At 41.5% G+C, this 27,333-nt stretch overlaps 1 protein-coding gene across 2 annotated transcripts in view; it reads right to left on the bottom strand.

The window, feature by feature from the left end:
* TTYH3 (tweety family member 3) overlaps positions 1–27,333 on the bottom strand; it is a 78,257-nt gene that overhangs the window by 35,447 nt on the left and 15,477 nt on the right. For both annotated transcript variants that reach the window (XM_072982715.2, XM_072982714.2), the window contains exons 2-5: positions 12,610–12,779; positions 2,491–2,602; positions 770–990; positions 165–260 (exon numbers count right to left, since the gene is read on the bottom strand). In XM_072982715.2, coding sequence (XP_072838816.2) covers positions 165–260; positions 770–990; positions 2,491–2,602; positions 12,610–12,779 — 599 coding nt within the window. The remainder of the gene's footprint in view (positions 1–164; positions 261–769; positions 991–2,490; positions 2,603–12,609; positions 12,780–27,333) is intronic.

Below are 27,333 nucleotides of genomic sequence, written 5' to 3'. Positions count from 1 at the left end.
ATACACATGTACACATCCCTCAAGAATCGCAGTGGAAAAACTGACAGAAAAATTACGCTTTGGCTCATGATATGAACAGGATTTCAGGCAGCGTATGGAAAGCCAGATACCAAAACTCAGCCTGTCGTTAACAGCCTTCAACCACTGTTTCCACACCGACTTACCTCACAAGAATGGCCTTTGAGTTTCTAATTAGTCCAAATAGCACCAACAAACAGATGAGAACATGGAACAAGAGCAGGCCGAGGTATCCCAGCCATCTGTGGAAAATTGGGGGGGGGGGAGAGAGAAGAGAACCATGTTCAAAGAATAAAGTTACACCATACCCACAATTTTTTAAAAAAATAAATAAATCTATGTATAGAAAAAGACCAGTAGGGCTTAAAGAAAAAAAGATGGTCTTCAGTTCCCATTCCGAGACCCATATAAAGAACACTGGAATTTAAAGAAGTAAAATTGTATTATTATACTGCATGTTTTCCCCCTGACTGCCGCACACCGTCGTGTCATTATTAGCACAATTCAGATTTTAAGCTATCTGAGAAGAATCCTTGCACAGTCCTACTACACTAGTAGACTGCACAACAAGAGTTTAATTAAATTAAAATAAAGATTAACATCTCCTGGTGACGATGCCATCAACGTTTATGGGGCAGAGCTGCGCCAACTGGATTTTTAGCCATTATGATGCATCGTCAACTCATCCAAGCTCCAGAACGCCGAGCATCACTGCCTTCGCGAGACAAAGAAGGGACGACATGTTTCTCACCTGTACCAGTCATAGAGGTCAATGTGAACTGCCAGGTCTTCCAGGGAGACCTCGTCGTTCTTCCAGAAAGGGATTTCTGTTGTCTGCCTCACCAGTTCGTCCAAGAGTCCCTGGAGTTTTTGCACAATGTGCAGGTAATCCGTCTGCTTGGCGAACATTATCTCAAGATCCCCCAAGTTAGCCTCTGCTGTTTTGTTCAGGGCGGTGGCAGTCTCATACACCTGCGGATAAAGACAGAGAGGTTCAGTGGCAAAAGCCTTCAAAAGTGCAAGAAGAAGAGGCAAGGGCCAGGTGCGTGATGCTGATCAGCTTTGAGAGAGATGCTCCAAGGCATTTCTTACTTAAAACAAAACAAAACAAAAATTAGCAGTCTAGGTGGTGGCAACACTACAGATCTGTCTCTCTTGCAAGCACTTGGTAAAGTTCTGGCAGGACTCAGAAATACGCCTTCTTTGTAACTTTTTATTTTGGCAGTGAAGATATTATTCAAACCAGAACTTTGTTTCTTCAGATTGATCACAGTTGCTTTCTTTCATTCATTCGTTCGTTCATTCGTTTGTTCGCTCGCTCGCTCGCTCACTCACTCATTCATTCACTCACTCATTCATTCATTTGCATTAAAAATACTCTAAAAACTTCTCACATCTGATAGAAAAAGATTTAAGTCAGGCTGGGCAAGTAGAGCTACTTTCCCTCCTACAGTTTTTCCTGCAATCCTGCCACTTTCTGCTGTGTGGCAAGGTGTCGTTTATTACTACAGGCACAATCTAGCCATGTAAGCACTGCCAAATTCAGCCTGCTTCTCCCACAAGGATGAAGCCCTGCTGAGAAGAGATACAGACTTCTAAACTTTTCCTAGTTTCCCCACAACTTAGAAAGTTCTTTTTCCAAATCTGGTGTGTGTGTGTGTGTGGGGGATGTACTGACTAGTGCAGTGTTAGCACCACCCCAAGAGTAGACTGCTTCCAAAATGGCACATTAAAGGCAAATCAGGCCATCATACGTGCCTAGTTTCACATTTCTGTGGTCCAGTGACTTGAAAAAGTGGCTCCAACGGGCATGCCCTTGGAGCGAAGAATCCAAGGTGCTAGGCGTGCCATTCATAAAATCTCCACAGAAACGGTATTCTGTCTCTCCCCCCTTTAAATTTGCAATCATCCTTGCAATAAACTGGACTTATCCATGCCATGCCTTGCCAGAAACTGAACCATGTGCTTCATGATCTAAGTCACTTCTGGTTGAAAAACTCAGAAGGCTTCCACCTGAACTGATGCCGCTGGACAAACTACTTCTTTTTCTTTTTAAACTGGCTTAGCTTGATCATTGGTATGCCTGCAAGTAAGGAAGTCACTTATATCCTCATTATTAAATGGCACCGCAGTAAATGAATTGTGTGGTTTTGTTTCTTTCGTTTTTCCGTTTCCAGCACTGTCACAGCTCACGTGGGCAGTGAAAATATCAACATGCAGCAGCTTGAACCAAGCACCGTTGTGTAACAGAATGGTTGCTTTATTTAACAGGTTTGACTTGCTTGGTTATTTTTAGAGAGGGAGAGAAAGGGAATAGAAATCCACCTCCTTTGCTAATGGAAGCTGTCAAGGACTTGTTGAGAGGCGGAGAAGAACAGAGAGGCAAATACTCAGGTGGAGAAGACCCAGAGGGTTTATTGACTCACCAACAGTCTTGCCTGGGGAGGGGGAGGGCAGCTTTCTTCGACTTACCCTGTCTTGCACCCCAGAAACGGTGCGATTGGCGTGTCGGAGGGAGTATGTCAGCCGATGAATGCCGTCACTGGTCTCTCCATTTCCATAAAAGCCAACGGCTATCCCAGCACTGTGGAGGGACAAAACATGAGTGAGCAGCACATTACAATCTACGTGGACAGCTGCTGATTTGAAAAGTAAGCTTCCTCCTTCTCATCTGACATTCTCCAGAGGAAGAGAACAGCATGCTTTAGGTTGTAAGCAAGACGGCAGCCGGGTCATAAACATTCTTAGATACTGCAGAAATTAGAGATCTGTTTAGCTATGGAGGAGGAATACAAAGGCACTAATGTTTTCCCTTCCATTTTCTAAGGTGTGGGTCCTGTGGCTAGTACTGTATAGCCGACACTGTAAAATACAAAGTTGATGGCTCACCCACATAAGCAATGCTTTCGGTATTTCGCCCTTCAATGTACAGTGGAATCTTGACTTATGGTTGGCTCCACTTACGAACTTTTTGAGATCCATACTTCTCCGGCCGCAAATTTTTACTTCAACTTGCGGCTGGAGAATCGACATATGGACCAGAATAGGGAGGCGGGGAAAGCGCCAAATTCAAATTTGGCGCTTTCCCCACCTCCCCCTTCCAGTCCATCGGCCGCGGATCTGCCTCCGGATGCCTTCCAGGGCTTCTCTGCCACCATGGGAGGCATCTCGGCGGTCCCCCCCACCGCCGATAGTGCTTCGGAGGCACTATTGGCGGTGGGTGGGACCTCCGAGATGCCTCCCATGGCAGCGGAAAAGCCCTGGAAGGCATCCGGAGGTCCCCCCAGCCGCCGCTGCTGCTGCTGGGAGCCTTCGGAGGTCTCAAAGGGCTTTCCCCCCGACATCGGAGGAAGCCGTTTGAGACCTCCGAAGGCAAAAAGGCAGGGAGAAAGGGCTGGAAATTCAAATTTATTTTAATTTTGTGTATGCATGGGGGGGTGTTTCTTGGGCGGGTTGCGGATTAATTAGTTTTCAATGCATTCCTATTTTCGACCTGCGGACTTTTCGACCTACGGACCCCGTTCCAATACGGATTAATTCCGTAGTTCGAGACCCCACTGTACAATTAATCACTCTATCTGTTGCAAAACCCAACAGACTGTAAAGGATTCTGAGATATATTCAAGTGTGGGCAAAGTTCCTCTAAAGAGTGGATATGTGTGTTAAGACTTCCCTGTTACTGTGCCCCACATGTTAGTTGCAGTAAATTCCTTTCCAGGTTCACATTTCCGTGAACGATGGGGGGGGGGACTTAATCTCCCAGGAAAACTGTCCACTGTCAGTGATCTCCCAGAGGAATTTCCAATAGAGTTTTCCTGCTTGAATCTCTAGAGAATTGGCAATTCTGCAGTTTGTGGGCCAATGGCAGGCCTTATGGTGAGGCACCTTCCCACATGCTCCAAGGTGAAGGTATGAACTTGTTACCACCTTGAACATACCCGAACTCATCTGATCTCGTATGATCTTAGAAGCTAAGAAGAATCAGGCCTAGCTACTCTTGTGATGGAAGCTCACCAAGAGACATCCGGTTCTCCAGGCAGGGCTATAAAAGAATGCTACCTGAAACCACCTAACATCCTTTTTAAGGAGAAAGGTGGGGTTAAAATATTTTGAACAAATAAAGAAACCCTGGAGAACTGTTACTAGCTAGAGTTCACTATAGTCTCGATGGACCAGTAACTTTCCTCAGTATCAGGCAGCTTCTCATATTCCTACAACTCTGCTATTTCTATTGCTTTACTGGTGGCAAAGGAAAGATAGAACAGGTTAACTCTGGCAGCGGTAATATTTGCACTCCTCAGCCTGTCTGCCACCACAAGAAACACAGCCAGAGATGGCATGGTGCATGTAGAGCAGCTATAGGAACCTACGGCTTCCCAGTTTTCAGGGCTGCAGTGAAATACAGAAGGCATGGCTCTCAAACATTCTTGACCAATAGCATTCTCCACAGATGGCCTTAAAAAAGCTTTGCAAGCACGCAAAAGGATACCACTGTCGTGACATTTATCAGGAAAGAGCCCCTGCTCATTCATTCCCTCGATCCTACTCAGAATCATGCTTTCCTTCTGCACAATGAAAACGCTTCAGAGGGAAGCACTGATTACAGAAAGGAGAACCCCACAGGCCCTCCCCTTATTATGCATTCAAGACCGAACGGTCTGCTGTGACACCACCAAGCAGCGGAAGATATGGCAGCCTCAAGCTCTCCCATCCCTTCAAGCTGCAGCAAGCACCCTGGGGACCGCAGGTCATGTTTCTGCATAATCAACCTATTATTAAATCTTAAGAGTGAGAAATCAGCAGAGTACAAGGCACAGGGGCACGAAACCTATAGAAATAAGCTGGCTGTGCCCAGGAGATCAACGTGACGGCCTGCATTATTCAAGCATTTTCCTCCTCCAAAAAACATGTGCACGCAAAACCCCGATTCATTTGGTGCAGGAAAGGCTATTCTTAGAACAGCAGCCGTTTCCAGTCAAAGACTCTCAGGAAGAGGAAGCAGCCGAGAGGACGCAGCTGCAGACATTTCATGCTTTAGGATGAGGCAAAACCAGAACTCAAATCTATGCTTCCCTACATTTTTAGGGCTAGGGTTAGGGTACTGCAATTACACAACAGAGCGTACTGCAATTACACAACAGAAACGTACTGTAATTACGCAACAGTGCTTTTTTAAAAAAATTTTATTTTAAAAATAAAAATAAAGGCCCTATTTTAAAAAAATATTGTCTTCTCAAAGGCTTTCACAGCCGGGATCCGATGGTTGTTGTAGGTGTTTCGGGCTGTTTGACCGTGTTCTGGAGGTTTTTCTTCCTCCAGAACATGGGCAAACAATCAGTATATATATTGATTTACTGAGATAGATACACAAACTCACACAGACTCACAGACTCACACACACACACACACACACACACACACACACGTTTTTAGAGTTTTTTAAAAACTGCATTTCATGTATTAAATATTTTGTGTGTGCGTCTGTCAAGCTGGGACATTTTTCAAAAACTAATTAATCGCACTGAATGGTCTTGGAGGAGAAAAAGGTGTCCATCCACTCACCTATAAAGTGAGAAGACAATGCCAGTAATAAAAACAGCCGTGTTGAAATCTCTCAGGTACTTATTGTATTCTCAGTGGAAACTGGAGGCCTCTTGTTTGTAACTGGACAGAGCTAAAAAACCTGTCACCTAGGGTGACATAAGACTATAGGCAGAAATAGAAACAGATGGCCTAATAAGATCTCCATTTCCTCAATGTACCTTTCTCTCATGAATAACGGTCCTGGATCTCGTGATGAGATAAGCTTTCATCTTTGTGTCAGGCAAAAAGAGGATAATCCCCTCTGATTGTAACTTATCCATTTTTAAAAGCCCTTAACCCACACAGTTTTTCTGTATAGATCAGACAGGGGTCAGCTGGAGGTGAAATAACAGGCCACACAGAAAAAAAAGCTGCTACGCCAGTGAAAAACCTAAAGAAGAAAAGCATTGAATCATTTGAAAGATATAGGTTGGGGCTTGAAGGCAATATTGGTTATTGTATCAGAACTGCATTCAATATAATAGTGACTCAAGCCAATACTTCAACACCATAGTAAAGTTATTTTTTTAAAATTAGATCATGCTTAGTTTGCTACTTACAGGTGACTACCAAGCCCATGCCCACACTTAACTACCAGCAAAGCTAACATTGAAAGCAACATTTACATTTGAAGTGTTTAAAGAGATTATTGCATTTCTTCCTTCCTTTTTCTTGAAGGTGAGTGGGACTGGGGTCCTCTCCAGTCTTCCCCATCTGCCACTCACTCATTCAGGCAGGTTTTCAATTAGTAAAGCATGATTCAATGAAAGCTGGGATTTCCAGAAGGCTAACAGTGGCCAAAAGGGACGTGGTGGCGCTGTGGGCTAAACCGCAAAAGCCTCTGTGCTGCAGGGTCAGAAGACCAAGCAGTCGTAAGATCGAATCCACGCGACGGAGTGAGCTCCCGTCACTTGTCCCAGCTCCCGCCAACCTAGTGGTTCGAAAACATGCAAATGCAAGTAGATCAATAGGGACCACCTTGGTGGGAAGGTAACAGCGTTCCGTGTCTAAGTCGCACTGGCCACGTGACCACGGAAGATTGTCTTCGGACAAAAACGCTGGCTCTATGGCTTGGAAACGGGGATGAGCACCGCCCCCTAGAGTCGAACACGACTGGACAAAAATTGTCAAGGGGAACCTTTACCTTTAACAGTGGCCAAAGTAAAAAAATTGCGCACTGTAATTCGAAACAGGAGCTTCGTCTCCAACAGAGGACACTGGAAGCAGATCTGTGGGAGGAAGGACAGGGAGCACCCTGTGTGGAGAGTCAAAAGAAACTGTTTTCTCCTTGAAGCACTTAATTGAAGTGACAAGTCAAGGACTGAGGCTGTAATTAATTGATAAACAGTTACATCAGTTACTGGCCCTTCTTTACTGTTCCTGATTCAAGGCAAAAAACATCCCCATCTCATCTTTATATGTTAATACACTAGTGACAGAAAGTTATATTTAATTAAACAGAGTTTTGCTAGCTGAGGGCCTTCACACACACACACACACACACACCTATATACCTGAGTTAATTTCCCCATCTAATTACCACCTTTGTTCTTCAACACCAGGGGAAACTGCTATTTCTGGGAGAGCTGTGAATGTCATCATTCAACATCTGTTTACATATTATGTTTGCCAGGGTGTCCAAGACATTTTTGTGTGTGTACATGTCCAATCTGTACCTCTTCTCAGACCCAAGGCACTTGATTCCCTTCCTCTGGCTTTTCCAGTATTCTCTTAAGTGTCAATTCTTCCTCTGTTTCCTGAAGAGCAGATATCTACAGAGAATCATACAACACACTAAACATGGCCGATGCTTTGGGGAAGGGGGACCTTTTCTGAAGCCAACACACAACAAGCACAACCATGCCATGAAGAAACATGACAATAAAATAAAATCCACAACTGAGCAACATCTTGATCAGGACTAATTAAAACTCTATGAACGTATTTTTTTATTTATTTATTTAACTTATATGCCGCCCACACTACCCAAAGGTCTCTGGGCAGCTTACAACATTCAAAATACAATAAAAAAAGTCCTAACAATTAAAATGTATGAAACTTCTGATGTTCTCTAGAATTCTTCATTCGCTAAGGTGGTACAAAAAAGTAGGTCAAGGGAAGGAAAAAGTGGAGTTCCCAAGATAGCCACGAGGTCTGCGGTCACAGCAGTTCTCAAGCTGAATTTAAAAGGCATGACAACTGGACATGCACAGCAGCTGTAACGCAGCACAGATATAGCCCATTAAAAGTGAACAGAGTCATCTAAGGTTTCTATGGCTGCATTCCTCTAAGCTCCATTTGTGGAAACCTGATTTAGAATCCCCAGCACAGGATTTAGAATCCCCAGCACAGAAAAGGCTCCCTTGGAACTCCCTGGAATTCCTAAAGCAATCTGTCACAAAAACAAAACAAGCTGCAAAGTTCTCTCTAACACAGGACAATGCAAAGTTGGCTAGTTCAACATCAAATGAAGCACTTCCCTGCACTGTTCGGCTACTCAGTCATGCTTATGTACAGTGGTGCCTTGCTAGACGATGATAATCCGTTCCACTGAAATAATTGTCTAGCGAAAAGCAAATAGTCATCTAGCGAAAATCGGTTTGTGAAGCAGGGACCAAACATTGTCCAGCGAAATTCCCCCAGAGGAATCACTGTTTTGCGAATCGCTATAGCGATCGAAAAAATTAATTGTCTAGCGAAAAAACTGTCATGCGGGGTAACTGTCTAGCGAGGCACCACTGTATTATCTCCTCTTTCTGCCACAGCTAATGTAGAATTAGGATATGCCTTCTCCACATGATTTTGTGGCCTACGATGCCCTTAGCTCTTGACACGAGAGAGAGAGAGAGAGAGAGAGAGAGAGAGAGAGAGAGAGAGAGAGAGATTCTTTCCTTGCTTTATGAGAACATCCTCAAATTCTCTCCAACCTAGGTCTGGAACATATTCAAATGATGTGTTCCAGGTGCACCAGCCTCTTTGCCTCCTGAGCTGTCATTTTCAAAGAAAGAACCATGTTAATCTGTAGAAGCATATCTAGACAGAAATAAAAACAAAAATGTTGGGTCACCTTAAGGACTGTCGTATTTTAGTGTGAACCTTCAAGCATTCACAACATTGATGAAATGCATTTATCCACAGAAGCTCACATTTAAGTGCAACAGTTAATCTTTAAAGTACCCACAAGTAGTTATAACTACTCCCACAACCTTTTTATTTTTATTTTGCCTGGATACATTTGCTTCCTGAGTTGCTTCTACAGAAGCCACTGCAGATGGAAACAGGTTTAAATACAAAACATGCCAACAAGAGACTTAATAGCAGCCAGAGGCTAGCTAGAGAAGTACATAATCAATTCTTGAAGAAGCAAGAATGAAGCAAAAGTTCCTTGTGGCTTTCAAGACTGAAACATTTTGCCCTCTTCTGACCTCCTTACTTTCATCTCTCCCATCTTCTTGCTATACTGTCCCTTTACCCTGCAAATCTGCTGGCTACACAGCAATGGTTTCCTAAGAAAGCACCAACGAAAGAGCTAGAAATACTCCACTTAAAAAAAAAAGAACAGGAACATGAATGTTTCTCATATCTTGAGGTGCCAAAATCAGAAATCTGCACAAGGACCACTAACTGAGATTCCTTCTTTGTTTAACATTTTAACAGATTCAATCCAGAATCCAGAGAGACATCACAATAGCTCTGTGGATGGGTAGAGGTCTCCCTGCTGGTGTGCCGCAAGACGACATCCGAAAGCAAATCTTCACTCAAGCTTCTGTGCCCAACAGCGCATCACAGTTGTCCATTTCTAAGCATGTTCCACCACTCCGGAAAAAGCCCTCCATGAAAGCTGACCTATCTGTGGGCAAATACACCAACTATCACTCATAGAGATGTTCCCTGGAATACCAATTTCGGTCCCATTAATCATCCACCACCAAGAGAAGCAAACCAAGGAGTTCTATCACTTGAATTCTTCCCCCCCCCCCCACTTGCAGCTTCTGCCATTCAGGTCCAAGAATTTCTCCAAGTATTCCAGTATATTTTCTAAAGTGGTATGACACCAAGATCGCTGGCGGACTGAACATACCACAGCAAAACAGGACACTGAAAGTTTTCTATAGACTTTAGGAAACAACACTTAACAATATTTTTGAAAGACTGGGGAGGGGGGGAACAGCTAAGGTGTCAAGCCAGCTTGCCACTGCAAAAGTGCGGTGTTTCTAATACAGGACAGCATGACCTTGAGTACGAGATTATCTCCACATGCTATTCTCAAAGGAAATTGCTATGATAGCTGGGAGCCTCCTTCTGCAGTCTACAGTATGATCCTTGCAGGAAGATATGGAGAGCTCACAATTAGCAGCACACAGACCGTGACTAGAATCAAAATGAACCCCAGGTATCTTCTCATGAGGTGCCACCCTCTTCATACCTATCTCCAGGAACTGGCAAATTAGCTTTCAGAGCCATCTAGGAGGTTGATAAGGACACTTAGTTAATTTTACATCCTGCCTTTCCACCCGGGTAGGACCCATGGCGACTCTCAGCATAGATTAAAACAGATATAGATAAAAATGTAGTAAAGTATAAAATCAAAAGACATTTAATTAAATTACCCTGTAAAATGCAAAACACTGAACTGGGACAATTTAAAATCCATTTAAATTAAAATCTATTTAAAAGAAGAAAAAAGAAGAAAACATCCCTATTTAAGGCACACTAAAAGCATTTCACACCACAATTTAAACTACATCACAATTTAAACTACACAATTTAAACTCCCCTGAATATGGAAGCTCGTGTTCGGGAAGCTGCCACACCAGAAGTTCTCGACACCCCTAAGGTGGTCCCAACGTCAGTCTCAATGCATCTAGCACATGGAAGTATGTGGGATCTATCTATCTACATACAGTACATAGATCTCCACTGTGCAAAGGGAGAATCCTGATTAATTGTGATTGTGGAGGTGAGGAGGTGCAGCTACACTCCCCATACAAAAGGCACGAAGAACGCCCTTTGTTGCCCTAAACACAGATGGAACAAATTCATTCTAAAATACTTCCTCTTTGGGAACTCTCACATCTTCAAGACTGGCACAGTCTACTTTTAAGCTACTCTGGTAATAATTATGTTCTTTCATCTGTCGGCTTAAGATGGATTTCATGGCAGTGGACCATGATGATAAGGCCAGGGTGGAACACGACCACATGAGACTGCTTAAACATCTGTATCATGAAAGATGTGAACACTCCACGGGTCAGCATGAAAACTGAGAGCCCCAAGCTTCCACTAAGGATGGGGTTGGATAATTGCAGATGTGACAAAATAACTTGACCGCTGGTGACAATGACCGGAGGGCCACAGGCCTGAGCATAAATGAAGGGCCTGAGCACCACAGTCTATGAGGAAGTAAAACCAGATATTACCAAGAGAGGATATTACTAAGAGGATACAGATAGCTCTGTATAGCGCTTAAAATCTAAATATAATGGTGATTACAGGACATGTTGCTGAATTTTCCTAACTATTGGACACTGCACTGCTGAGTTTACTGTATCAGTCTGCTGATGAGACCATTTTGTTTTATCACTTCATTTTTTTAAAAAATGCATTACCTCAGAAGTTCATGATAATAGAGAAAGTAAATTGCATTTCTATTCTGGTTTTGCCGGAATCAATATAATAAGAAAGCTTAACAGAAAGACATCTATAAGGCCATAGGCAACGACAGGTGAAACCTTTACTAGACCACTAAAAATTAAACAAACAGCTTAGCATTTGACTTAAACCATTCTTCATTAGGTTGTGCATCAACAGACTATGGATAGTGCAGAGAAATAAGTGCAGAGTCCCAAAAGCCAAGCTTTCTTTAAGGAAAATTTTAAAAAATGCAGAACCAGCCCATACAATTGCCTCTAATTATGTTGTTAGAAAACAAAGCAACATTTTAAATGGTATTTCAATTGTTTTATCTTTTTATCACATTTAAATTGTTGTAAGCCACCCAGAGACCTCTGGGTAGCGTGGGCAGGATATAAGTTAAATAATTTTTTTTAAAAAAAATAAATTTAAGCTTTTAAAGAAGCATTTGCTGTTTGAGAGACTTCAAGGAACTCCACTTATTCTGTGACTGAAGTCATGCCCGGAATTGACTGGAAAGGCAGATCTTCCTTCTATCGGAATGAAGGGGACTGGGCTTCCCTTTTGCTGAAGGTGTCAAATTAAGATGTGATATGCTACTGTCATTTGATCATTATCCTCTCCTGTGGCTGTAAGCCTTGCAAGCAAATCTTTTGTAGTGTCACCTTGTTGGTCAGTCTTTTATAACAGTAATCAATAAAAACAAGTTGCATCTTTTCTGTTTTATGGTGCATATTTCTCTTCCCAAGGACACCATGTGTGCAATCTTCAATGAACTATGCTGTACAGTGTTTAGAAACCAACTAGGCAAACAGCTACAATTTCAGCACTATAGCTAATGAATAAAAGGGGCTTCCATGTAAACAGCTACAATTATTACACCACAGCAGCAAATGGATAAAAACCTAATGGTGGTTTCTTCAAACTACCTTAACTTTCCACAATTTGATCCAGGTCTCTAGTAATGTTTAGACACAAAGACCAAAGTCTGACACAAAAATGATATAAAAGGTAAATAGTAAGATTTTAATCAAATAAAATGCTGGGGTGGGAAAAAAAGGGAACTTGAGCTTGTGGGCAAGAAGTAGCAGACACAACATAAGAGATAAAAAATGAGGAAGGAAGAAGTAAAACAAGCAAATCCAAGCTGTGTATACATATTCACCACAGATCCCACAGATTTAAAATGATGAGTCTGGATTACAAAAATGCCAGTGTCTATGTACACTTAGAAGGAAGTTTGCTAGGAAAGATAACACTGTTTAAAATGAAGCCGATAATGACAACTTTATTTCACCCTTATAAAATCAACTCACTCTTCAATTCATCTTCTGTGCACGAGGGAGGCAGGGGCAGGAAGGAAACAGGACTCACCTGCAGACCAGAGTTGCAATGATGACACACCAGGCGGTACAACAACAATCTGCGTTCAGCTGTTCTTCGCTCTTCCGATGGCGACAACACAGCCAGAAGGAATAGAAGAGGAGAAAGAGAAGATCCAGAGCAAGGCAGGACAGAGCAACGCCACCCAACAACAGCAGGGCCTGAGGCAAAAGAGAGAGAAATTGTGTTATTTAATAAGTGACATATATACAAGAAAGCTTCTGATGCCTCAATGTTATCTTGCCCACATATTGTTAAATCAAAGCCCTTATCTCCTCTGTACTGTATTGCTAGAGCTGTACCCAATGAAGAACAATTCATTCCCAGACAGGAACAAAAAGCAGCGAAATTCATCCTCATATCCTACCGTGCACCAAAATTATTTTAGCTTTCTGACAAGGATTTGGCAGATATTTTTACACTGTAAGCCTGAGGGCAGGTGCTATCTTTCTCTCCATCTTTAAAAATATTTTGGTTGTATTGTTGTTCTATCATTAAAACAAAAAAGTACAAATATTATTATAGTCTTAGCAACTTAGTAACAGCTACTGCTTACAACATCCTAAGAGAAATCAACAAATAGAGACTTCCCCTTTTAAATCCAGAGCAAATCGCAAGAGGACAGTTGCTTTACTGTATTTTAAATCAGGACCCTTTCACTGTTAAGATTTTTCACCTTCTTCAGCAGACCAAGATCCTGCTCTAAATAACTGCCACTCGAACATGCAATTATAGTTTTATGCAAATTACTGAAGCGGATGGGACTTCATAACCATAATTGATCACGCACTTGAAAACCATCACTTTTTGCGACTAGGACACCCAGAATGGCCCATCCATGTAAGGTTTCCAAACTCTACACTGGTCAGAAGCTACCTTGAATGAGATGGGCTCCTGATTTTGCCCCAAACAATTATGCATGCAATGGATATCCCAGAAATATGCAAATTGCAATGGGATCCTGAATCCACATATCATCATCTGAATACCTGAGAAGCAGGTTTTCATAGGGAGCAGTACAAGCTCTCCTATGATGATGAGCAAAGGGCATGCATAGGATTTAAAATCCCTCCTTCCCACCAAAAAAAGGAACAAAACTGTTTACTTCATTTACGTATAATATTAGATGAAGAAGCATTACGAGAGCAAAAGTCTTGCTTCCTTGAAAGCAAACAATTGTGAAGCAAATGATTACCAAAAACTGTCTAAAAGGAGCAACTGCCTTCAGCTTAGCTGGGAATGGCCAAGAAAACTAATATTTACTTTCAGCTGAGCCCTAAATCCACACCACTATCCATTTTCCAAGGCTATGAAAACCACTGTTTGCTGGGCAAGATGTAATGACAACATGTAGATGCTGTAATCTTGGTAGGAAGGGTGTTATGGTGCCCCAAGAAAAAAAGAAATGCACAAGCCTGGGGATTCTTAAAGGCTTGTTCACATAATACTAAAGCCATGGTTTTGGCAATACAGTGGTGCCCCACATGACGATGATAATCTGTTCCCTAGAAATCACGCGAAATCCGTTTCCCCATTGGAATGCATTGAAACCTGTTCAATGCGTTCCAATGGGCAAAATACTTCATTGTCCTGTGAAGATCGCCCATGGGGAAGCCATTTTGCGAGCACCAATCAGCTGTTAAAATGGCTATCCTGCGAAGCATGGGTCCCAAAAACAAAGGGAAGCAATTTTGCGGAGCCGCCGATCAGCTGTAAAAATCGTCTTGCAAACAAACAGTTTGCAAAGTATGGACCAAATCATCGTCAAGCGAAAATCCCCCATTGGAATTACTGTTTTGTGAATCGCTATAGCGATTGCAAAACCTCATTGTTGTGCGGATTCATCATTTTACGAGGTCATCTAGCGAGGTACCACTGTAAATCTGAACCACTTCATGAGGCACACAAATTCTACTTAGCTTATCCGTGGGGAGGGGGGGGGAGAGAAAATACTTGAGCCAATTGCTTTTTGGACACCATTCTGGAGGTTACTGGCTGTAAAATGCCACCAGATTGCAAGCCTGCTTGAATGGAGCCAAAATGGTTTCTGCCAACACAGTAATATTTGTACCCTTCAGCCCACAGACAAAAGCTGCACCAGAAATGTGCAGCAAATGGGAGATTTTATTTTTAATCAGCAGCATCTCTTTTGCCTTCCTCTTGCAATCCTGGCCAAATTACAGAGCGGGTTTTTGAATTTTAAAAAAATAAAATAATTGTCCATCTGGCAAGCCACTGGTTTTCAACAATGTTTTATATGGAGCTGATGAAAAGAAATCATTCAGAAGTTTGGATAGTCTAGAGAGTCGCTGTTTGCCAGACCGCAAAATACAGGGTTAATTTAGTTGAGTCTGGAATATAGCATCTTCCTGTTTTGTCCATTCCCGTTGTCCCATTCAAGACTAGCAAAGATGTTGCATGTGATTGAAAAATTATTATTTGGGGTAGAAAAAAGCAAAGTTGGCCCAGAGTACTTATTATAAACCTATACTACTTTTTCTACTAACTTCTCTCTTAACCATAACATTTTGCATGGCTCATTGAACAAAATTCTCTTATTCCTTTTCAATGAAAAATTGAACAAAAACCAAACACAGCTCCTTATCTATTAATAAAGGTACAACAGCTGGCTCATATGAACGACTCTTTCCATTATACCAGTGGTTCCCAACCTTGGGTAACCCAGGTGTTCTTGGACTGCAATTCCCAGAAGCCTTCACCATCATTTGTGCTGGCCAGGGTTTTGGGGAGTTGCAGTCCAACACCACCTTGTTACCCAAGGCAGGGAACCCCTGCATTATATGATGCCAAAAAGGTGACAATCGTATATTCTTATTATTTTACTGGATTTCTTGAGAACAGGAGTGTAAAGGAAACAACCGAGAACTGACCTCAGAACTGGCAAATGGTTTTAAAGTTCTACAAACCATACTGATCCTTCCAAGTCAGTGAATGGACATTTTATATCACAGAAGTGCCTTGTGAAAATGTTCAACCACAGATCTCAGTTAAATGAAAATCACTCTAGGATGCACAAAATATTAACAACTACTGGGTTTCCACCAATCCAGATTCAAGGGGGGCTGGCTAGCTGTAGCCAATTGGCAATCGTGCCCTTCCTAAACAAGATGCCCAGCTGTAGGGAGCTTCCAACTTTGTGCAACTGCACTGTGTCATGCAGAAAAGTAATGGCTGAAGCATGAACCTAACACACATGGGGAACACTGCTGAAGTGATATGTCGTCTCGTAAGAGGACACAACTCCATGTTCTCAGGGCTGACCTGGGAAAGAGTCATGTTCAAATCACCATTCAGCCATGAACTTTGTTAGGTGACTGTAGGCCTAGTATCTGTAACTATTACTTCATCTCATAAAGTGTTGGGAAAATAAAATGGGAGGTAGCATGAGCACTGCACTAAAATTGGGAGGAAGCATTTAAAAAACCCAATGATGATAATGATGCAAATATCAGCGATGACAGGAAGTATCTTCTTCAGAGTTCCCGGGACATTAGCAGCAACTTCCAACCAAGGATAATAAAACCTCTTCCATTCCCCGTTGTCGTTTAGTCGTGTCCGACTCTTCGTGAGCCCATGGACCAGAGCACGCCAGGCCCTCCTATCTTCCACTGCCTCCCGGAGATGGGTCAAATTTATTCATGTTGCTTGCTTCGATGACACTGTCCAACCATCTCATCCTCTGCTTCCATTCCCCACTGTGACCTTATCTTTGAAGCTACCCACCAACTGTAGAACATGTCCCTGAAAGAAAGAAAGATGTCCTCCATTTTATCTATATGGCACATTTTATCTATATGGCACCCTCGCTACCATTCCCAGCCAGAATGGCTATTTCTCATACTTTCTGGGGATGTGGAAAGTTGAAACATCTTGGCTAGCCAGTGAAGGGCATTGGGCTGGAGAATGCTGGCATAAAACTTGTTGTGCCAGAAAAAGAGTATCTCTCTTATTCTCCAAATGCAGCTCAGTTGGTACTGATACATTACCACACAGTATGTCATTATTAAACACAGCTTAGCTTAATTTTGGCAGGCTGAAAAGATGGATTTCCACACAAATGCCTCTCGGAGCCCAACAAAATGGATCCTTTGGTTAACTTGCATTTCCTATTACCATATACAAGTTAGCTTAGACAGACTACTTACTACAAGTGAGATTACACTTACTAGGTCCTACCAGAATGGATAAAAATCATTTTAAAAAAATCAATTTCAACCACAATCTAAATTGTCAAAACATCTGATTTTTTAAAAATGTAAATCATGACTTAAATCAATTTTATTTAACTCAAATCCACCCTGTGAGTTACTAAATGACATTATATTACAAACTATATTGTTACCTTATTTGCATTCTTCTTTACATAGAGTAACCCTCTCCCCTCAAAAAAAAAAAAAAAAAAAAAAAAAAAAAAAAAAAAAAAAGGATTTACGGACCAGTTTCTCTGTTTTCCAGAAAGATATCTTCAAACACAGAAAACAGAAGACACTCTTTTTTTTGACATTATTTAATTGTGTGGAAACAACCTTAGGTTCGCATTTCCTGACTTACTTATGTAGATTTTAAAAGGATATTTAAAAATACATTAGGATCTTCTAATTTTAAATTAAGGTTCTTTACAGCACCAGAAAGCCTTTTATAGCTGCTGCCACCGCCACCCCATCAGATTAATAATTGGACAAGTTTTGCTAAAAAGCAACAGATAGAAATCCATTCTCTAAATAGGCACTTATTTGTGTTACTGTAAGTCCACATTGTACAACAATAACTGAAAATGTATTTTAATAATAAATTGACGGAGATATTTAAAGGAAGAGTGCTAAATGTGGGGAAAACCAGAGTTACACAAGAATAAACCTCATCTGGCATGATCAGAGTATTTCAACAGAAGTCTATTAATGGGGAAGTTCATTCTCCTGTTAATTGTGAGCACAGTTAAATTTCAGAAATGCAATTTCTGTTTGCCTCAGAAAATACAGTCATGATTAAGCAAGCAGTGACTGAAGGTTAAAATATTCTCATAGTAATTTACACCAAAAGTTGGCCCACTTTACTACTGGTTAATGCAACCCAATATTGCCTAGGTTACGTTAACTGGCAGTGGTTCTCTGTGGTTTCAGATAAGGAGCTTCCCAGCCTTACCCAGCCATGCCAGGGATCTAATTTACTCTCCATTTATCTGCAATATTCATATGTACCACCTCTCATCTTATCGCTTGCAGGCACTGTGTTCCAAGTAACAAGTATAACATAACCCACTTTCCTTGCACACCATCATCCCATATCAAAACAAGAACCCACTAAAAACTCAACCACAAATGAGAATGCAGGGGAATTTTTTTCCATTTATCTACACCTTTCCCAAGCTGGTGCCTTTGCAATGTGCTGAACTATAACTCATGCCATCTTTATACGAGCACTAGAACTCCCAACAGATTTGCGTGCGGGGAATCATTTTTTTTAAAAAAAAAAAACACTATTCCATATTTTAATTCTAAATCAGTTTCCCTTAGCAACACTGAAGTTAGAGTTTTCCAGATGGCAGACAATGATATTTCCAAGACTTTCCTGATGCAATACAGAAGCAAGAACAAACTTGAGTCAAGAGATGAGAAGCAGGGTGCAAAATTATGAACCAGATCCTTGCAGAAAATCCCCTCCTCCCACCTTAGCTCTGGTTCAATAATACACCGGCAGATATTAATATTGTCAAGGTTATCCATAGTCACTACTTAATCAGACTACTTAATCAGCTTTAAACTCTGGTTTCAGTAGATGATACGTATAAGGAAATATACCAATGTGGAGTAAAATGCAGAATTCTGCATTCATTTTTGGAATTTACTGAACTGAAAATCTCTATTCCAGAAAAAGAATGATTAAGAGGGACATGACCATGAAAAGCAGATAAACACATAGGGTATGAGTTAACACAGTTTAACAGTTTCAGAGTTTACACATACATGATGGAACCATTTGCCTGTTGACCGTTCTGTAATCATAATGGGGAGGGGCACAGTTTGTGAAACACATGAGAACAGTTACAAGTGCCAGTTATCATTCAAGCCTGATTTTTACAATACATCTTATATATATATATATATTATATATATTAACTGAAGTTACATCAGGAAACAGTTGGGAAGGGGCAGCCGTCTTAGATCTGAACGGGCCCAAAGGAACCTCATACGTGAAGTGGGACCTGAATCCACATTTCCTCTCTCCAAGCTCAGTCCTCATGATTCGACCATGAGCAGTTTTTGCAGCCAGAGGATCTGCCTTTTAAAGATCTAGCTTAGAAATATCTCTTTATAAACATGCAACAATAAGCTTTCTGTCCGAATACTACTCGAGGCCGCTGGAGTAACTAACTCAAAGCCTCATACCTGAAAAAGAAATAAAAACAGAAGGCGACAAATAAGATCAGCTCAGATTCAAAGAGATGCTCCTGTATACAACTGGAGGTTTAACTACGTTAAATGTCTTCAGGCTGCCCTAACAACTACCGGTATAACTGGCTGAAAGGAGAGTCCTCTTCTCTCTCCCTTCTCCTTGGCCAAGGTTTGCTCCCACCATCACCCGGCCCAGTAGACAGTCAGGTTGAGATGCTCCATCCCCCCCCCTGCCCACAATATCACCAAAAGCAATAGCTATTGCACAGCCCATAACATGCCCTTAGTGAAAAAACACACAAAATGTATTATTCAGCTGTATTGCGACAAAATCCAGAGAAGCAGCTATGGTCTGTGACAGCAGTACAACCTCGGAGGCACTGCAGTACTTCAGAAGCTAATTGGTTTGCTGTGGTGTGAGCTTTTAGTAAGCAACAGCCTCCCCTTCATTTCTAGCAAAGCAGAAGCACGAAGAGAATCTAGAGGAATGCTCTGAAGATGAATCGGCTCATGAGACAGAACTGAATTTTAAAAAGGAAGTGCTTGTGCGTAACCACTGGGAGATCACATACAAAACTGACTACGTGCAGGAAATTTGCCAAAAGAAAGAGCTGTTTATATATTGGTTGCAAGAAACCATATGCTTCAGCATCATTCTATTCTGAAAGGTAAAAAAGAAACACGGGCAAAGACACAGAAGAACTGGAGTTCAAGCAACGGGTTGCAATTAGGTTGACCTGGGCAGCAGCACCAGCATCATCATTTACCTTTCAAGAGAAAAGGCGTAAACAAATGTACAGAGATAAGTAAATGTGGGTCCTGTATTGTAGGCTGGAGTTATTAAAAAAAAAAAAAAAGGTCAGCACTTCCAGTACAGTATGTTGTAGTATGGAGAAAGCACACATCGGAGGGTTAAATTCAAACTTGTAAATAGTGTGACTATGGTTGTTGTGTTTTTTTCAGGCTCTTTGGCCGTGTTCTGAAGGTTGTTCTTCCTAACGTTTCGCCAATCTCTGTGGCCGGCATCTTCAGAGGACAGCACTCTGTGCTCTGGTGTAGTTGGCTTGGGAGTGCAGTATTTATGGTTGTGAAATATAGGCTTTTGTCTTTTTCTGTAGATGGGTGATTAGTGTGACTATGACTGAAACTATAGGGAACCCTTTTCATTGAAATAAGGGTACAGATGAGATGAGAGTGATGTATCCCTGAGAATAGCACAATACATTTCTTTACTGATCTCAAGACTTCAGAATCTGACTTTTGGTGGAAAGCTTTGCGGAATTTTCAGGACACATATGAAAGAGCTTCTCTTTCTTCTGTTCCTACACAGCCTGACAAGCGATTCTTCTTTTTTTGGCTCACAGCTGCATGACTTAAAACAGGTACAGAGTGGAGGAGAAGTTCTGTTCCCCAGCTTTGAAACCTCACATGCAACAGAAGAAAATCCTTCATTAGCCGCTTTCCAAGCCTTAAGAATAAGAACAGCAGACTCTTGCTACAATTTTCTACCAATGGCAAACATCCTGCAAAGCAATGTGATGACGACCAATTCATACAGCACTAAAGAGGGAAGAGATGTAATGGGGGCCTGCAATACCTCTTTCTCTGAGGTTACAACTCTTACTCTTCCTTTGCAGAGCTCCCAGTCAAAAGAGGTCAAGGGAGGGGGGGGGAAATCTAATTTAAAAAAAAAACAATGTGTCTTTCAGAGATTGCTAAAACAGGAACAGCACATCAAGTGGCTCCTTGTAAAAACTGTTAGAAAATACCACCAGTACTTTAAGCCGGAAGACAATTTTTTTTGAGAGGTAGGAGATGATGCTTTCTTTCCCAGTTCTCACCTGCTATGGCAACTAAACCAGGATTCCTAGTTCATATTCCTGTGCCTATCAACCATATTAAACTATAGCTGAAAATGGTCATGCAGCAAAATTTAAAATGGGCTGCTTCCGAGTGAGAGGATCACTAATGATCAAATGGCAAGTTCTTCTCATGCACAGCCTAAAATGAACAGGTGCCAATCTTCTTGTCACTTTCTGTCAAATGACAAATATAGCATTTCCTAGCTGCTGCTGCTGCTCTAGCATTTCTCTAAAGGAAACATATGCTTAATATTACACACATGCAACTTTTATATTTGAGGGGTGGTGGTGGTGCCTTTGTATGTCCACGTAAAATAAAGCATTTTCATAATCTTATTTTGTTCAGTTTCTCAGGAAAATAACAAAAGATTCTGGGGAGAAACACACAACTGATTGCATGTGTCTGTTCACGTTTCTAACCACTGTAGGTATCTTTCTTCTCCCTGTAAGATAAAGCAGATGGCAAAAGGTCCTCACTGTTTCTAGCACCGAAGGCTTCCCCTTTTTAAACTCGAAACTATCAAGAAATTCGTTATAAAATGGTAAGAGTGAGTCTGATGACTCTCACCCAGACAGAACAAGCAATGATCATGGCAGTCAATAAAAGAAATTTTATTGGCACATGCCGTACAACGCTTGAATGGGTCAGAGGAACTCATGAAAAAAAGGGTGGGAAGAGGGGGAGACAAAAAGAAGAGATAACTCACAGGGAAACGCCCGTAAATAAAAAGCTTGATTAAGTCCATGATCTGAAAATCGAAAACCATTAAGCAGTCCGAAGATGAGAAAACTGTAAGATTAGAATCACAAAATCGCTCTAGGAGTTGCACAGAAGTCCGATTTCAATGGCGGCTAAAAGGAATTGAGGTATTATGGGCGGGCGGAGCATGTGCGCCACGGGTCAACGTCCTACTAATCATATCTTTTTAAGCTCTAGTCTAGAATATTCCAAGGAGTCCTGTGCAGGCACAGTAAAACCCATTTGTGTGCATTCACAGAGGCCACAAAGAAGAACTATGCATTTCAAAAGTCGGCTCATAGAGATTCCTTCAAAAGCAGGCAGGTAATTTTTCCATTGGACATTGAGAATCAGATTTACAATAGTCTTCAAAAATCAAGGAACAAACATTGCCACTTAAGATCTGTAGCAGGCAGGAAACAGATGAAAAATTCAGCTAAGACCCACCACAGTCCCAGCTGGAGTCTGCACTTTTGATCCACGGGCAAAGCGTGCCACCTCTTAAACCACCTTTTCTTGGTACTGCAGGCGCCTGCCAAACGTTGCTCAGTAGGAGGTGAAGGCAGGCTATATGCAGGGACTTTGCAGAGTTCTAGAAATAGCCAGGAATTCTGGCTGGCTTTAAGTATGGGACAGTCTACTACTGCTACTTTAAAAGCAGAGGCAGATTTTGAGAAGGAAAACACAAATAAATTCCATGTTGTGATAAAATTTCTGGAATCTGACCGAAGCTACTCCAAAGGCTGGATGAGAAAAACCATTACATAAGGAATAGGAGTCAAACATATTTGTACAAGACCCATCACATGCACCTGCATCCTTGCGCATCCTGCTGGAGCTCAGCACACTTAGCCACCCTCGATGATACCTGTCACCAAATGGTCCTTGGAAGAAAATTATAATCTGGCACTCTCCAGCTGCTCACACAACACTGAACAAAGCATGTGGTTCTGGTATATTCTTACTGCACCTGCTTAACACTGCCTGTCCCTCCACCTAATTCTTTTTCTGTTAAGGGAAAGACTGGTTTTTCCAATTATTGGGAATTCAAGAAGCTTCTTAGCCAACCCAAAATACTGTTCATTTTTGACGCATGCACAACGATCCATTGCACAGATAATTGTCCTTTGTCTGGCATTTGCATAAGGAAATATATTCACTACCCATTCATGCGCACGAAAGTCCTGTTGTTGTTTTTAAATAGAGTTATCTCCATCATGCACAACTCTAAATTGGAGATTAGGCTTATGTTGCATCTCTGTGTTTCTTGTACAAGACGCTGCCGCTGTTGCTCATATTCTGCTCTGGAATCTTACCCTGGTTGGATGTCCTCCAAAAATCAATGAGTCTGTCATGCAAACATAGAATCTGGGAATGTGCTGCTCTAGGAGTAATTTTTTAAAGACTTACTGGTCTTTGCTTGTACAAATATTTTTGACACCTTTTTCTTATATAATTATTGTTCTCATCCAGTTTTTGGAATAGCTTCCACCAGAGAAAAGAGAGATCAGGAATGAATAAAAAAACAACTATTCAGTTTTAAAAAAATCTGTTTTAGCTGCAGTACAGAATAGAAGAAAATAATACTGGTAGACATCATTTGCTACTAAACATGCAGGTGTGGCTTGAACCAAGAGGGGCAGAGACACTGAAAGATGGAGACTGTGTATATACATACAGGATGGGGCAGAAAGGAAAAACAGGGCACCAGATTTTAACTACTTGTTTTAATTAACAGGCAACACGGGTGCATAGGTTCATTAAAGACTTTCAACAATCTTCCCTTCGCATTAAAACCAGCTTGCGGCTAGAGATAAATGAAAATAACTGTGAGCAAGGAGCTGCCTTTCTGTTTTCATTCTTATAATGATGGCCATCTGCTATTTTTGGAATGGAACAGCCTCAAGTGATGGACAGAACAGGTCCTAAGAAATTATATGCCGCCCCATACTAATGATGAAACAACCAGAAATCACATCGGTCAGCTTATACTGCCAATGTTCAGTTCACACCATCTAAAGCCAGTACTGCCCACATCTCTTCTGATGGCTGACTGTGTCTTTCAGTAAAGTCACCTTTCTAAGATTCCCCCCTCCCCAGTTTATTTCAAGAAACAAGCCACATGCACAATTAACTGGTAGCTGACAGAACACAAAGCAGGAACTTCAGGTCATGTTACTGTCAAAGAGGAAGCCAAAACATTGAGCAACGTTTTAGGGTGACCACTGGGTTCTTCTGTTTGAAAGACTTTTTTTTTTTTAAAAAAAAGAGTAACTTAGCCTTCTAAGAAACCTAATGAATGCTGTGAGCTGACAGTAAGGATTGTAGGACGCTTCACAGAGACCCCAGGCCCTTAAAAGCTCTTTGCATTGTTTGATCAGGGTCCTTCACTTTGAGAGACCCAGGCGATATCACTTGAAATAAACAGCGCTTTTGTTTTTGATCTGCTGAGTCTGTGTGTGTAGTCAATCTTTACTGCCTGTCTAGTACAAGAGTGTCATTGTCACTCCCAGATCTTATATCTGGCTCACAATGCTTTTCTAAAACATTGCGTTTACCATATCTGAACCCTGAATTCCTAAACTGTCATGACACTAAAAATATGGTAATAGCCCCCCTTCCTATTATCTACCTACCGGTAGATCCAATTTTCCTTCCTAAAGCTCTAGTAAAATGTCTCAGAGCTACCTTCTCAGAACATAACCACAGTTCTTCCCCTTAAGCAATATAAGGCATCGGACTGGATTTATTTAAATCAAGGTGAAATATGTCTATATCTAAATGAAGTCTCTTCTTCAATTGATCTCTAAACAAATGCACAGTATTATTTAAACTGTTGTTTAACTACTATGTTTTGCACCCCTGAGGAGACAGGGAAAATCAAGGGTGGAAACATTTGTTAGCAAATGGGACTGATTTGTTAAATTATTAGACATTACATCAAATGCTTCTTTAAGGTGGAGGGCACATCTTCTATGAGGTGAGGGCCAAATTTAATTGTAGAGAATTGGGTTTCTCAGGAGCCATACTCCAGTGATGAACAGAGTCAAAGGGGGGGGGGGAAGGTACAGAATGAGAAATACTAATATGATTTAGCTTAAAGCTCATACTGTAAAAAACTAGAAGAATCACTAACCTTTTTAGATTGGGTTAAATGAGTACTGAAGGTGGAGAACCACCTAACAATGCTGACTTGAAGAAGACAGTACTGCTAGCATTTGAAATCCTCAGAGCATATAAAGACCCTAAGAGATCTGGATTCGGACCCAGAGGCTGAAGTTCTCCAGCTCTGACCTAAAGTCACACATTGCCCTTGGCTAAAGCACCGCTTACCCATCTGGACTTGCCTTATTAAAAATCACCAACAGACAATTTTGCAAGGCATCAGAAATACCTGGAGCCTTCCTTTCAGTCTTAAAGGTATTTTTAGGAACACAGCTCACGTCTCTCAAAATGTACTTCATGCTGGCAACACCAGAATAATTAGCAGGTTGGTGCAAGTGCAAAGTAATCTGTTGCTTTGACAGGGTAAGACTTCCTCTGCTAACATGTCAAAGACTCTTAAAAGAAGTGCAAGACCGTTCAGAGCAATATCCCATGACAATACCATTCCGTGCAATTCAAAAGATGTTGCTACTTGCTAAATATTCATTATGACAGTTTCACAGATATAGTCTAGATTTATTTTAAACTGACCATAATTCTACTGCATATGAGAGTAAACCACATGCAGCAACACTGTAGTTAAAAGGTAGATTTAACATGTAAAATACGTATATCCCCCATCACCTTTTTAAAGACCTGCTTAGCTTTTTAGGTCAATGCACGAGCCTTCCCCCACTATGAATGTTTGATTCATTCAATCAATCTTGTAAACAGCTATCTTCCTTGTCATCAGTGACAAAGTAATACTACTTGTGTGTACAGATTAAATGATTTATTATATTTGTTTGGACATGTCTACCTACTATTGGGCTTCTTCCACTAAATGACATAAGCATACAATTGTTACTATTCAAATAGTCACCAAAGGATATGAGCCACCAGATTTTAAAAAAAACCAGAAATCATTAAAACCTCAGGTGAACTGAAGTTATCTGGTATGACATATAAAAAGGCTCTGGTATCTTTAAATGTGAAGGGGAGAGAGGAGAAGTTGTAACACGGAAGGGTTTGGGCCAGTGCCTATATGTATGTATATGCATCATAATAATGCATCCACTTTCCTTTATGTACTATATAATTCGGCTTCATGTGAAACCTGATACTTCCAATACACCTTCTTTAAGTCTGCATTCTCCATTTTGAGACTTCAGTTTAACTTTGGACCTCATTGTTTCAACATATAATCAGGATATTTGTCATTGCTGGTCTCTCTTTACCCCACGGACCCTGCAACAACCAGACTGACAAAGAATCCTAATTAGACATAGGATATTCATATTCACAACCCCAGGAATAAAAATATGAATAGTAGCACCACTTGAGGCTGTTCCATTCCAAAAATAGCAGATGGCCATCATTAGTCCAGTCCCCCTCCCCTGGAACCAGCAGGTCCATCTACTGGTCACTGCACGGTGCACATGGCTGGCATCATTCCCGTCATGCCGGCTGCAGATGTAGCCTAGCCAGCACTTCCCTGCCTCCCCACGCAGCTGACCACTCAACAGCTGAGCAGGAAGATTCATCACCCTGCCTCCTTGTCGGAAGTACGCCGGCCATGTGCTGACCAATAATTGGACCTGCCAGTTCAAGAGGGAACAACTGGACCTTCCAGGGACCTGTGGTGCCAATATTCATATGTGTCTCCCAGAGATGTGAACACGAATATCCCATGTCTACTCCTAATGACTTCAAAGCCCACTTTTGAGTAATTTTTCAGGGGACAAATAAAAATATTACCCAGTGTTGTGGATTTGAAGTCTGCAAAAGTGTGTCACACTGTAGTAAAACTGTTAGTCCTAACGGTGCCACAACACTTTTGCTTTTGTTCCATTTTTAAAGTTTGCCTTAAGTATCTCTCTGCACGTGCATACTTTTCCTTAAATGGCCAGAATACAAATGTTTACTTCTGTTTCCTCCAGAACTAGCCACCTACAGTGGTGCCCCGCATAGCGACGATAATCCGTTCCGGAAAAATCGGCGCTATACGGATTCGTTGCTATGCGGGGAAAAAAAGCCCATAGGAATGCATTAAAACCTGTTTAATGCGTTCCTATAGGCAAAAAACTCACTGTTATGCGAAAATCCTCGATACAGCCGCCATTTTCGCTGCCCGGTAAGCGAGGAATGGGCGCGAAAACACAGCGGGCGGCCATTTTTTTTACCCGGCGGCTATTTTGGAACCACCAATCAGCTGTTCGAAAAACATCGCTATGCGAAAATCAGTAAGCGAAACAGCTTACCGATCATCGCAAAGCGATGTTTTACCATTAAAAACGTAATCGCTATGCGGATTCGTCGTTCAATGAGGTGCCCGTTAAGTGAGGCACCACTGCATTTCTTTCTGCAGCTCCTCTCCAAAATACTCTAAAAAGTGAAGGACTCAGAAATGTTTTCAAGCCAGTTTTTCATGTCACAAAGGGCTGTAGCAGAAAGAAAAGACAGTGGTAGTTCTGCAGGCAAGGAATTCCAAAAAACATGATGGGTTCTTGCCCAACCTAAGTAGGATGAGGCTGCTGACCACATCTTCCAGCAATAA

Source organism: Pogona vitticeps, chromosome 13 (assembly GCF_051106095.1).
Source record: "Pogona vitticeps strain Pit_001003342236 chromosome 13, PviZW2.1, whole genome shotgun sequence".
Lineage (NCBI taxonomy): Eukaryota > Metazoa > Chordata > Lepidosauria > Squamata > Agamidae > Pogona > Pogona vitticeps.
Note: the sequence above shows the minus strand (reverse complement) of the source record. Positions and strands in the feature narration are given on the sequence as shown.